A 14,471-nucleotide genomic window follows, 5' to 3' on the forward strand; every position below is an offset into this window, starting at 1 on the left:
GGCTGGGCAGTCCCATCGGGGTCTGGCAGGTACACAGCAGGTCACAGCCAGGCAGCAGCTCCCACTGCCAGACTGCTGCAGTGGGTAGAGGGTACAGAGAACTCTCAGGGCTGCTTCAGCAGTCCAGCTGGCACAAGGGGTAGTGTCCCCAGGTACCAATTGGCTGGGCCCCAGAAGCTCCTGAGACCTAGTAGCCCTGAGCTAATTGCCAGGGTGGCTTTTTATACTGCTGAGGCCAGGACAGGGCAGTTTTTTATACTGCTGGGGACAGCACAGGTGCTGGCCCCGGGCTCTAGCTCCCCCTAGGCGAAGATCCGGGAGGAGCCAGGCAGGGTTATTTTGCCCCAAATGGCACAATTTGCTTCACAACAAAGTGCATGTCCGAGCATGTGTGCTGAAGCAAAAAGCCCCGGACCAAATTTGCACCGCTTCTATTTGAGCAGCTGCAAGCGCATGTGCTTGCATGTGTGGACGCGCCGTATGACATCATCTAGTCCAGCTCCCTACTCAAGGCACTATCATCCCTATCTACACAAGCAGCAGATTGTGCAGTCCTTACTGCGCAGTCACTTAGTACATGGATAAGCAGTATGCTTATGCATTACTGCACCATACCATTGCTGCATGTTCTCTTTTCTGATGCTACTGCTCAGTAATATTTTGTGTGGATGTGCCCGGTATTAGCCAAACTCAGACTAACAAGTGGGAGCAAAAGGGAGTCTAATCTTGGACTCTGTTGAAAATTCCACTCTTGAACAATAAAGACCTCAGAAAGAATGGCAAAAATAAAGCCAATGTTTTCAGTATACCAGAAATGGTAGATTTGCAAGACAAGGGATGGGTCCTTTGTGTCAGGGAGTAAGGAACATGTAAAGAAGTAAAGGATTTTCAGAGAATCAAAAAATATTTTTTGCATTTGTCTACCAGAGAACATCTTTGGTTATCCCATACTAGTGTCCAAATAGGAAGTGCTGGAACAAATTGATTAAAGTGGAACAAGTTAATATATCATTTTTATGCAGGAGCTCTATAGGAATGAGGTGGCTGCACTGCTATCAGGAATATGTAGTCTTTCATAAAAATGACCCACTATGTCAGAAGACTGAAAGGCAATAAGATGCTAAAAAAGATCCTGGAAATTGCAGCCCAATAAGCCTTTCTTCATTTAGCTAATCAAGCTCAAATGATAAATTAAAACAGCATTATAAATCTATGTACCTTTCTGTACTGTGCCGACTATGACCATGGAGCTTTGTAACAAAATCTATGCATATAAAGATGATGATAATTTTCAGAATTCATGTACCTCTTAGCAAACATCAAAAAAGCTCTTTTCCAACTATCAGCAATACTTATTCATTCAACATGTCTGCTTTAATCAGAGTTGTTGTGTTTTAATGAAAAGGATATTGATTTTCATCTATCTGGTTTAGGAAATCAGTTTTTGTCTATGGTTAAGTTGACTATTCATACAAACCTCATCATGTGTAAGTATAGTGCATCTTGTTATTGACATTTTAACTCTCATAGTTTAAGAGGAGTTTTCCAATAGTTGTCTGAAACAAAGCTCTTTTTTGTTTTGTCAGCTAAAATAAGTTTTAGTGTACTCCCCATTGAGATCTTTATCATTGCTGGGATGCGTCCTTTTTTAATCAATAACAGCTCTGTTGATCTTACAGCCTGTGTTGTAAGCTCGAGTTACATTTTAGCATCCCAGACACTACTCATCCCCTTCAGAAACAAGTTTTTTTGTTTCCCACCAGTCAAAACATTATTGAGGCAACACATAAGATATAATAATGAGTCCTAAACCTATTAAAAAATGGAAGACAATAATAACCAAGAAAAATCTACCAGATGGTCATTTTAATAAATACACCGAAGTCTTTTTTTTTTTATTTTTTCCAATTTTGTTGAATAACATAACAGAAACTTTCAGACCATCAAACCAGTTTTCACAATCTTTCATTAAGTTTGCATTTCACAGAAATAGTCCTGACAAGCACTAATAGATGAATGTTTGTGCAATAATAAAACAGTATAAGGCATATTTACACCATCCTTACATACAGAACACCGTACACACAAAAAAATCACAGATCCAGAACAAAGCAAATTGAATCCTCTAGACATGTCACGTTTATAAGCTTGGCATTAAACAAATATTTATCCAAGCAACAGACAAATCTTTTGTTCTTGTGTGATTTATTTGTAACATTGTGCTCATGCAAAATGGATATTTGCTTTATTGCATTAACATTGAAAGAATACCTGGACTTGATTCTGAAACCAGTTCACTCAAATTTAAAACTCTGCTCTCTCTTTATCTATAGCAAGTTGGAGTCATTGTTACTGCTGACATAAAATGAAGAGTTATCTGATGACTGGGTTTGTATCTGATAAATTCCAAAATGACAATGAAGGTGATTATATTTTGAACTCTTTCTTGATCATGCACATTTTATTTTACTATTATAAAATGGTTTAGACCCAGTACCTTTTGCTTTTTATTTCTATGTTTTTTTTTTAAAGAAATCACATACTTTCCAACATCCACTGTTCACAGAAAGAAATGAGCAGCAGAAATCACTCTGACTGCAGAATATACCATAAGGACATCAGTAGGATAGTGGCAACTTAATAAACATCAAATGCACCAGAGATATGTCATGAAAGAGGTGATTACTATAACCCATATTTTTGTAAGAGTTCAGACTGCCATGGACGTTTGCGCTCTGGAAAGTAATCTGGAATGTGGATTTTTTTAAAATCTTGAATACATTTTCTCATTTCTTCTTCAACACTCAGCTTCTCACACACCTTCTTTTTAGAAAGATTTGTTTCTCTGGATTTGCTAATGAGAGTTTGAAAGAGCTCACTGTTCCTGCGTTTGTCTGGTGGTGGCATCCACTGCACAGGGGCCTTCTTTGATGGGCGATCCAAAGTTAGAGTATTTGGTTGGTGTCCTGTAGCCTGTTGGTTGCTGGCAGCATTTTCTTGAGGAGTGCTAGCCTCTGAATGGCTGTCACAACTAGAAGTGGACAACTCATTACACGAAGTCCCGCTTTCACTTCCTTTGTCTGTGATTTTGTCGTGCTTCCTTTCCTCATGTTCTTGTTTAGGAGAGACAATTCTCTGTGGTGGTCCTAGCAAAAAGGAAAAAAAAATCCATTAAGCAAGCAAGGGCCTAAAGAGAAAAACTAAACTGTGTTTTTATAATTTTTAAATACAGTGAATTCCGCTTGATAGAATCACTGGTTAATAGAATCAGCCACATTTTTTAATCAATACGGGAATACCAAAACCATTTGTATATTATTACATGTAAAAATTGCTCATATTAGAATCACAATTTTCAGTTTTTGGAATGATTTTACCCGAGAAGCCTGAAGATTTTGCAGTTTTGTGAGGAGCCCTCTACAGACTGGCAGGGCTCCAGCCTGCAGGGGGATGGGAGGGAACAGGAAGAGGGCCGTCAGGCAGGGGGCACTATGTGCATGTACTGTACATGCACATGGCCCCAGGCAACCTGGAGATCAGCTCCTGCAGGTAAGTGGGAGGGAGAATTGAGCACCTGTAGGGAGGGTAGGAGGGAGTTGGGCAGGGCTGGGGCCCCAGCTGTGAGTGAGACGGTTCCACAGGTGGTTCATCCAGGGGTTAGGGGGTGGGGGCTGGGCTCCCTGGTGACGCGTCCCCTGCGAGCACAGTAGCTTTGAGGGGCACAACCCTGTGCCACTGCCCTCACTACCTGTGCCAGCCCCCGGCCCCGCCCCATGCATAGATCTGGGGGGCACGGGTCCCCCCTGACCTCCCTAGGAGTGCACGCCATGCTAGGGAGCTGGCCTCACTGGGCTCCACGCCGCTGCAGCAGCTGCCACCTCCAGGGGGCTGTGAACCTGGGTCCCTGCCCCATAGCCCTAGCAGCTGGGGCCCCCTCTGGCAGGGCTGGAGGGCTAGGGGCTGGGGGGCGAGAGGCACCAGCAGGGCTGTGGGGGCTGTGAGGGGGGAGTGAGTATTTGTTTTCTTAAAAGAACAGGTCTCCTTTTAATGGAATCAGCTGGTTACTAGACTCAAATCGCCATTTCCCAATGTGATTCTCCAATAAGAGGAATCCACTGTAACATGCCGCACTGTCACAAGTTGGGACCAGATTCTCAGCTAGTGGAAGTTGTCACAGAATCATCTTATTCAGTCTACAGCAACCTGAGGGTGTGGTGCTACATGTGTGTTCAAAGCAATATTCTCCCCACTAAAATATATTTCTATGTCAAAAATTAATTCATTGTCTGCAGAAGAATCTAGGTAATGACATGTGCATAATGCTGACAGGTTATCTGAACCAGAAATCCCTCCAGGCATGTTTAAATAAGCTATTTTGCTATTACTTTCCCATCAGTTTATGGGAAAAATTATTTTTTAGTATTAGGAAAATAATACCATACAATTTGCAAAACTTTTCCTTTGCTTAAGTGAAAATGCTCCTACTGTTATGGTTGCATTTTGGGAAACTCCAGGCTATTTTTTCTCAGAGGTTGGTTCAGATGTCTCTAGATATCCCCATTGTACTGAAACTTAAGATTCAAAAGTAGAAGTATTCTACTAGTAACAGGGAGTGTCTACATGAGATGCTTACTGTGCATTAGCCTAATAACACTGCATAGTAGCATGGCAGTTAAAAACTGTGCTAATAGCCTACTGCGCAGTGTTATTAGGCTAATGCGCGGTGTGCATCACAAAAAAACAGTGTGCCAGTGCTACTGCGTAGTAACTCTAGTTACTGTGCATTTAGTTAGTACTTTATTAAGCAAGTACTAAACTAAATGCGCAATACCTAAAACGCATTAATGAACGTGTAGAAGCATCCACAATGTATGTACTATTAACTGAGATTCTTGGGGCCCAGTTCCAGTTACACATCTGTTTTGTGCCACTGACTTTTGTGAAATTACAGTAAATTCAGTTAATCTTGGTATGAATTCAGCTGCTGATCTCGTGTCATACAAGCCAGCGTGTAAAAGGCTGGTATGCAGTTGCTAGTAAGATGATATAGGAACTTCTGTAGCATCTGTGAGTCCAAAGACATTTAATGGCTTATTACTGACTTTGTGGTGCTGAATATCAAATCTTGGCTTTTATTGTCTCTGGATATTATTTTTGCTCTGATATTCCTCAGTAAAATATAAACATGAAGCATTAGATGAGAATTACTTAATGCCAAGTGTTTTCACCTCTGCAGGCCTTATTTCAAATCCATAGCTGTAAAACAACAATTTCACAGGTGAAACAAATGTAATGACGCTATTTAGAAAGATGTCCACTCACATCATCAAGTTTTGGATCAGACTCTTGGGGCTAGATATATAAGCACCTAAAGATGTAAATAGAGGCCAGAGGTATTTGAATGGGATTTGGCACCAAAATCTGATTAGGGCCTGCTTAAATTCCCTTTGGCAACAATCTGCAATACTAGAAATCCAAATACCTTGGAAAATTGAGCCTTTGCTTTCTTAGTTCAATATAACTAGTGACAAGCTTTGCATAATACTAGAAGTTTAAGCATATTACAGATCATCTATGAGAAAGACTAGGAGCAGTCTGAGAGAATATTTTCAGCCACCTACTGAATATTTAAAAAAATTGAGAATCACCCACACATATGTAAAATGTATAAAAAAGAACAAATATTCTTAATATCTTATAATGTAGTACAGCAAAGCCTGTGTTGACTGGCACCTTACAAACCAGCATGCTCTGTTAACTGGCAAAGATGCCTGTTCGGGCCGCTCAGTTATCCAGCATATTTTGTTATCTGGAACCCCCCCATTCCCCGTGGGTGCCGGATAACAAAGCTTTCACTGTATTATGATTCAGATTAACCTGAAAATGTTGAAATGTCCTCTGGCTGTATGAAATATGGTATAAAAACACAAAACTTATACATAATATCCTACCAGCATTTTTCTTTTATTTTAGTCATCAATTTAAGACTTCCTTAGGTACCTGCAACATTACCATGAATCATTTACTGAAAGATATGAATAATCAAGAAAGGACACAAAAGTCCATCATGGCTTGTCCTGACCTTACTAACTATAGAAAATACAAATCAATTTCTATTTCCCTGTTTAATACCAAACATATAACTCATGGCTGGAGCAATTTGCCTTTACATACTCTTCCAAAGATGAGCATCTTCCAATTTCTTAAGATGTTATATCTGCCTTGCTTTTATTGTCACTGTTGGCATTTTATTTTATGATTTAAAAGCTTCTGTATACAAATGTTTCCCATATGCAAGAATTAAACATGTATATGACATGTATATTGATTTCAGGCACAGCTTAAAAATCTTGAAGCTCTATAAGTAAGTCAATGGAATTTTTCTGGGTTTACAACACATAATTGAGACAGGAATTGGGGAGTCACCCCAGTTCGCAATGATATACTCCACTGAATAACCTAAATTCAGGATTACTTTAGGCATTGCTCAGGTTTCATCCATATCTCTCACTTCAAAAATGAACAAATCCTTGCTCATAAATAATACTCTTTTTTCTCCATTTTTTCCTAGGCCACCTGTTATTGATACTACACTAAAAAAATTTCAGAGAGTGTTCTGACAGTATTTTCAACCTAGGTAAAACCAGAAAGCACTGAAAATCTCAGGAAAGCCTAATCTCAAAAGGCTTCTATTTTCAATGTCCAAACCAGAGAGGTTTGGATAAATTTAAATTGGTCTCTAATCCAAAAGAGCCCTTGGAACTTTTGAGATTTACTTGCCACTTCAAAAGAAGAAGTATTCTACCAGTAACAGGGAGTGTCTTCATGAGATACTTACTGCACTTTAGCCTAATAATACTGTGTAGTAGCATGGTGGTTAAAAACTGTACTAACAGCCTGCTGACATGCAGGTGTCAATGGGCTGGATATCCTTCTTGCCAGCCATGCTCATGTATAGGTTCCACCTTAATTTTTCATCCCTATCCCCACAATGACCTCACTCTAGAAATTCAGAGTTAGATTTCCCTACCTGGTGCAATTGTAATTTTTCTGTAACACTGGAAACATCTACACATTCTATTAACTGGAACTAAAAACTATTGTGCAATAATCCTACAAGGGAGCACATCTACACATGTTCCTTCTTGTGAGCAAATTTGCTCCCAATGGAAGCAACCCTGTACCACCCTGCTCTGCCGCCTTGAAGCAGACAGGGGGAGCTCCAGGCTCCCCCCCACTCCCCATGCTAGCTCGGGGGCTGGCAAGGGGCACAGATAAGCCTATGAACTGCATTTCATCAATCTCCTAAGTTCAGAAACTCATGGATTCAATATAGACATTGGAATTCTGACACACTACAACCCGCCGGACATCTGACTCCCCAGGTACCTCTCCACTTTTACCTGCTACATCCCGCTTCTCCCCTACCCCAGCCTGTATCTTACCCCCTGACACCTCCATTTCCATTTTCACTAACTGGCTTTCTTGCCTTCATTGCATCCCAGCCTCTGCCTTCTATACTATTCCTTCCATCCAGGAAGAGCGCACACACCAACTGCTGGTGCTTCCTCAGCCTGACAAAGGGTTTTCAACCTGAAAGCTTGCTAAGATATATTTCTCCGACTATTTAGTTGGTCTACTAAAAGATATCAGATTGACCCAAAGAAACTTGTCTGCCTTAGACCAACATGGCTCCAACCTACACCCCTACCACCTGTCTCCGGTCAGCTGACTGGAAGGAGACAGGTCCCTGGGCACATCTAAGCCCCAGAGCTGAGGCTGGCAGGGACAGTTCTTTGGCAGCTGCTGGAAAAGAAGCTTCTGCAGGAAAGGAAAGAAAGGCTGTGTCAGTTTGGCTGCCTGAGATACTGCTAGTGCTACTGTGCTGTTTACCTGTTGTTATTTAAAGTGATGGCCTGGAAAGAAGTTGTGGGGGAGGAGGAGGCCTCATTGGGGCATGCTACCATGCCGTGTAGAGGCCCCAGTGCCAGTGAGGATGCAGCAACAGGGGCATAGAGAGCCCAGAGACAATAGAAGGTAGAGTGAGACTGAAATCTCATTACAGGGATGATATTGATATACTATCTGCGATGCATGGGGCATGGTAAGGGGTATTTGTGAGCCACATGTCTAGCCCATAAAGTGTCCCCTTGAGGCACCTACTTAGAGCAGGTCCCAACAAGGTGTCCAAGAACCTACAGGATTTAGTGGGGTCCATTAGGACCGTGACTGAGCTGAAGCTCGAGGGCAGCCTCCCTATATATTATCTTTTCCAACAAGACATAGAGGCAGGCAAGAAGAGAAGGTGCCTGCAGGGTGGACCTGGCACAGTCACAGGGCCCTAGGATTATCACGGGCATCTCTAGGGACCCTACTCCATGACACAGTGCAGCTTCCTGGAAATCCCTGTACCTTTCTCCTTGAAACTCAGCAGTCTTTGTGGCCTCAGCAGGTGATACCATGCCTGCTGTTTTCACCCCACTCCACCTTAACACGCATACGTGACATAAGTTTTGCTTGTCAGCACCTTGAGGTACAGTTTCCCAGAAACTCCTGCACCTATATCTTTGAAACTTGGCAAGATTCATGGTCTCATCAAGGGCTACCATGCCTGATATTTTCACCCCATTCTGCCTTAAAACACACACATGACATGAGTTTTATTCTCAGCACCTTGAGGTACAGTTTCCCAAAAATGGCTGCACCCATCTCCTTGAAACTTGGCACACTTCATGCACTCAGAGGGGGCTACCATCTCTACAGGTTTAATCCAAATCAGGCAAGAAATGACAATGTTATAAGCATTTTAGTTATTCCCCATTATAGCCTATGGCCAAGACACCGAAACGGCATTGAAACAGCATTGAAACTTGAAACAGTTTTGGTCAAAATGAAATGAGACAGCAATTTGAAATGCCAAAATGAATCACTGTCCCGTTGCAATACTGAATCCAAAATGAAAACGAAACACAGGCATTTCGCACAGCCCTAGTAAATACCTCAAACATTTTTGCATATATATATATGACCAGGTAAAATATTGAATTTCATAGTTGGTAGGGTTGGAAGGGACCTGAGGAGATCATCTAGTCTGACTCCCTGCCGTGGCAGGAAAGAGTACTGGGGTCAAACGACCCCAGCAAGATGTTTGTCCAGCCTCCTTTTAAAGACCCCCAGGGCAGGAGCCAGCACCACTTCTTTTGGAAAGTAGTTCCAGGTCCTAGCCGCCCTGACAGTGAAATAGCGCTTCCTAATGTTTAGCCTGAAACTACCCTCTGCTAGCTTGTGTCCATTGTTTCTTGTAACTCTTGTAAAGTAATTTACTTTGCCTGTTCCTGTCTTTTTTTCTGTGTGCGCTTTCATGTGGATTTTAGCAAGAAAAAAGTCTTAGCAGAAACAATTAATAGTCACCAAAATTAATTTCAAGCAATTATAGCAAAATATTAACAGAAAGTGAGTCATACACTATTTGCACTAAGAATGTGACTGAATGTTATGTGAATATGAAAAGCAAACAAACTATGCCTTGCCTTGCCTTGCCTTGCCCATCTGTTTAATGCTAACGAACCAAAATGCCTCAAATACAGAATTTTAAATACGGAAAATTTCAAGGAATTATTCTTAAACAATTGTCAGATCAAGAATTGTTGGTTGAAGTTATTCAAGAAATAATTCTGAAAAACATATGACATTGAAAAAAAATGTGAGCTGCTCCTGGACATTAATTAATGAAGAACTGAAACTATCTGACTAAATCATGCAAGAAGCAAGTTTGTATATATCTTTTACTGGATTAATTGTATAATTATATAGTGCTGGCTTTGTGCCTAAAAGCTTGTCTAACATCTCTCCAACTATACAGTTGGCCAAATAAAAAATATCATCAAAATAAAACCCCTTGTTTTTCAGATATTTGTGATACCATCGAGCCTACAAAAATGCTCCAACCCTGAATATTTCATGGAAGTTTCTTTTAATTCAATTTCCTATAAAAGAGAAAAATGCCGAGTCAGAAACACTAGCATACTGTGATATCAATATTATTACTTGTTATATTTTAGCGCTTAAAATATTTACTTTCTTACACTTTCATAATTTGGACTTAAACTTAGGGTGATCATATTCCAATTCAAATAACTTAACTGCTTCTGTTACAGGTGCATTGACAGAGAACAAAGATGCTGGTTTCCTGCTTCAGCTACCGTACATGTGTCCTAGCTTTTATAATTTAGTCTGGTTTGGCCAACCTGTGGCATGGGTGCTACAAGTGATGGAGCAGCCTGTGTGTAGCACATGGTAGATTGGGGAGGGGCATGCAACATACTGGCAGATAAGGCAGGGAGCAGAAAGTAGTGAATTAGGTTAAACAGGGAGCACAGGATAGAGAGCAAAAAGCAGAGCAGCAGCTTGGTCAGGGAGCACAGGGTATGAAGCAGAAAAATGAGAAGCACATGAGGTAAGAGAAAGAATCCAAGTAGCACCTGGAGACAGTACGGGGCTAATTTGTGGCATAGCTGCTAAAAAACCTGGGCCTTAGTGATTTAGCCTATGTGTATAACACCAGATTCATTAATGATTCTTTCGCCTCCACATTTTATTTGTAGGTTATGTCTCATAGTGTTTTTTCTGTTTGTTTTACAAGAGACTGTTATGCTCAGAGTGCTCCAAAACATTCTGAGCATAATCAGTTAGCTATTTAATGTACTATACATTTTATATGTAAAAAATGCTGATAAAAATCATAGTTTGAAAATAAAATATCCAACACACCAAGTGTGCCCAATATATAGCAACAGAGAATTGATCAGAAAAGAAATATTTCTATTACGTAAAACATTAGGTACCAAGGAAATGATCATCCATGCAACAAAAAATAAAATGTTTTGGATTTTAATCAGACAAAATCTAACTTTTTCAGTTTTAAAGAAAAGCTGTTTTAGATTTAAACTGGATAATCTTGGGGTCTGTTTATTTAAATACTATTTATACCATCTGCATGGTAAGAACAAGATGGTCTGGAGCAACTTCATGGTTAAGAAAGAAATAGAGAAGCTTTCCGTGATCACAGTACCCTTCTTCAGGGCTCTCATCAAAAAGCCAGTTTTTAAGAATTTACTGATTTTAGATGCTTCCTTTGTCAAAGGTAGGGCAGAATTCTTGCTACATGCAACTTTACATAACTTTCTGCTACTCTGGGCTGGACACAGGTATGGGCAAACCAGGCAACTGCCCAGGGCCTGGACAGAAAGGGGGCCTGAAAATGTTTTTGGTTTTTTTTTCCCGTTGTCTGATTATTATTAGCATTATCTCTGGTGAAGGGGGGCTCAATACTAAAAGTTCTCCTGGGGCCACCAGGAGTCTAGGTATGGTGCTGCTGCTACTTATAGGTATCACAATTTGCATAGAATTTGATCTTGTACTATACATTAACTCAAGACCTATGTACCATTTTAATTCTTACTTTAAACCTATATGACCTTTAATTAGGGATTAAGCAGTGCAGCAACCTTATCTGACCCTTCTGAGAAAGGATAACTTTTATCCATTCTGCACACTACACATGGACTCTATTTTTTATCTTCCAGAAGAGGATCATTTAGTGTATGGAATTTCTAAATGTTACAAGGGCATAGCTCTCAAATCCTGAACTTAAGGGTTTCAATTTAAAGATTTCAGTGTAGCAAAATTTTCTGTTCATGATTTTTTATGTTCTGCAGTTTTCATTCAACATTTTCAAAGCAGTAAGACTTTCTGAAGCTTTCTTAAAATCCAAAGTCCACTGAATTGAGTTTAAGTCTCTGCACCTATCTATATTTAATATACAATATTAAAATATTCCTGGGAAGGATGATTGGAAACCAAGTTTTCCCCCTCTTTGTTCTCTAGACCGATGAATATTTAGTCATTCCATGACAAGTAGAACAGCTTCAAGATGAAAGATTATGAGTGCTCTTTTCATCCAAGACTACCTGGCAGTTCCATTGAAGAGGTGGGCTCCAGTTCTCTTAAACTAGAGAGAGACATGTATTACCCACATCTTGAGTAAATACAGTAAACCCACATCTTGAGTAAATACTCTAAACTATGAGCTATTAGATACAAAGGCCACTAATTGCATTTGGTATACAGCATGATCTGTTAGGCCTGTCCTGAGAATCCCTGTTGAATTGGGTTCTTCAGGTGAGATATGCAAAGTAAATCCTAAATAGCCTTAGATCTGATACAGGCTCAGCAATGACTAGACTGAGATGCTTTCAGTCACGCAGTGAAGTAGGCCTTTAGGTACCTGGGGAATTTTAATATATGAAACTTGGGTGTACACCAAAGGCTAGGTATGGCAGCTGAGCAAGGGCTTGAAGGATATGGACACTTAAATAATCCCTAAACCTTAAAATCCCTTTAATGGATCAACATTAACATCCAAAAAAATTTCAGCTTCAGAGCCATAGTTTATATAAATCAATGTGTCCCCCACAAAAATTGGATAAATCAATACCCTGATGAATTATATATGCTGATAATGGTGTCCCAGAGTTCAACAATGTTTCTACCTATGTATGTGAAAAATCATGACCATGTTAAAGCCAATGACCCCAATGGTGTTAGAATTTACCTTTAATCGATGGAAAAGTCTTATGTCCCTAATTTCATTTGCATATATCTCCTTTTCACTACTGAGAATTCACAAAGGTCCTTGACTGGGTGTAATTTACTGTAAAACTGTCCCAAAGTGGGTGCAAAGGCAGGACTAGTACATTTTACTCTCCTTCTCTGTAATAACTTTCAAGGGACTTTTCTGAAATTTTCTCCCAATCTGGCCTTTGGATGAAAAGAATATCATTATTTCAGGCCAGAAGAAAATATGAGTATGCTGACTATATGAAAAACAGACTATTGTAGCAAAATGTACAGAACCCTTAAATGTAGTGTTTAGTTCACGACACCTGACATGATAATAAAATGTTTATTATAAAAAAAACTGTCAAAAGAACCTAAATAAACTATGGGAATCATAAAAATAGGAAGATTACAAAATGGTAAAACAGATTCCCTGATTTGTTTGGACTGAAACAAATTTGTTTGTTCTGTTAGTTTTTATTCCATTTGCAATATAAAAGAACAAAAGGATTTCTTCCAATAATGATTACAATTCTCCATAACCATCTACACTAGGGGTGTGTTCCTTTCTGATATCAACACTACATTTGGAAATGTCATGTGTTACTTAGCTTTTATTAGGCTCAGAAGTATTAAGATTTTTTTGGAAATATTTATTTGTTGTTTGAACTCATAGACATTTCAAAATGAAGACTATGTGTATGATTGCACACTCGATGGAGCCTTTTATTTTAATCTCCTTACCTGCCGTGAGTTGATAAAAAGACTCACTGTGTAGAATGCTACTGCATTGGGCACAATTCCCACAGGGGAAATTACCCTTTAATAGTGTTAAGCTCAATGGCGTGTGAATGGTTATGTGGTACTTGAAATGAATGAACCAATTTATCTTTAAGATTAGGACCACATGCCTGTTAGTGATAAGTGCTTTGTCTCAAAAGAAAGAAAAAACATAAAAACATTTTTGGTCATATTTACTACCATCTGGTGTTAAAACTGAAAATAAGATAGCCTTTGAAATGGCATCCTAAACACCTTTTAGAAAAGGTATGATGGAATGAGTTATAAACATTCTCTGAGAAAAGTCATATGTGTGGTAACTATAATTCATTCATTTATGGTTGCCATAGTGACAATATACATAATAATAGAATCCATTTTAGTATGCATCGAGAGGAACAAGACTGAGCCACCATCAAGATAACTGAAGAGCTTTGAGCCCTTCAGAAAAAAGAAATTTCATACAAACATATGCTATCTACATCAGTTTACATTACTTCTTCCTGAAACCAATACACCAGTAGACAGGGGTTTCCTTTCTTGCCAACAAATTGTAGATAGAAGAAAAGACAAATCTCAGAGCACTGACCTTTAGGTTATGGGCAGAAGTTACACATAAACCAGCATAAGTGATAGGAAACTGATTCAAACTTGTGACATAACAGAAGTTCAGTGCGTCTTAAATCAGTCTATCAAGCCTGTGTCCCAGATCCCTTCTTGACTGAAGTTACCTCACAGTCCCCCAGCACCCCAGGATGCTCTGCAGCCCTGGGCCGTGCTGTCTGCTCCAATGGACCAAGGTCCTCACCCCCAGCTGTCACAGAGATAAGACTGTAAAGCCTCTGCTCCCTAGCCTGAGTCCTGCCTGCTCCTGTCAGCCCCTGTTCTGATGAACAGCTCCCCGGCTTCCCAGTCCAGGTCTGCACAGCATGGAGGGATGGAAACCCCCCCCCTGGCAGGGGTTCCCCCTCAGCCCACCAAACCCTTGAGCTACAAAAGCCCACACCCTCGCCAGCCATTGGCCTCTGTGAGAGGCAGGGGGAGGAAACACAACCCCTCCCCTGGCACCAGCC

The 14,471-nt window shown here is 40.2% G+C and overlaps 1 protein-coding gene across 1 annotated transcript in view; it reads right to left on the reverse strand.

The window, feature by feature from the left end:
* Positions 1-2,685: 2,685 nt before the first annotated feature.
* KCTD8 (potassium channel tetramerization domain containing 8) overlaps positions 2,686-14,471 on the reverse strand; it is a 12,805-nt gene continuing 1,019 nt past the window's right edge. Inside the window, exons 2-3 of the mRNA XM_025201791.1 lie at positions 10,144-10,198; positions 2,686-3,146 (exon numbers count right to left, since the gene is read on the reverse strand). Of these exons, the coding sequence (XP_025057576.1) occupies positions 2,686-3,146; positions 10,144-10,198 (516 nt within the window). The remainder of the gene's footprint in view (positions 3,147-10,143; positions 10,199-14,471) is intronic.

The sequence above is a fragment of the Alligator sinensis genome, unplaced genomic scaffold (assembly GCF_000455745.1).
Source record: "Alligator sinensis unplaced genomic scaffold, ASM45574v1 scaffold247_1, whole genome shotgun sequence".
NCBI classification, from domain to species: domain Eukaryota; kingdom Metazoa; phylum Chordata; order Crocodylia; family Alligatoridae; genus Alligator; species Alligator sinensis.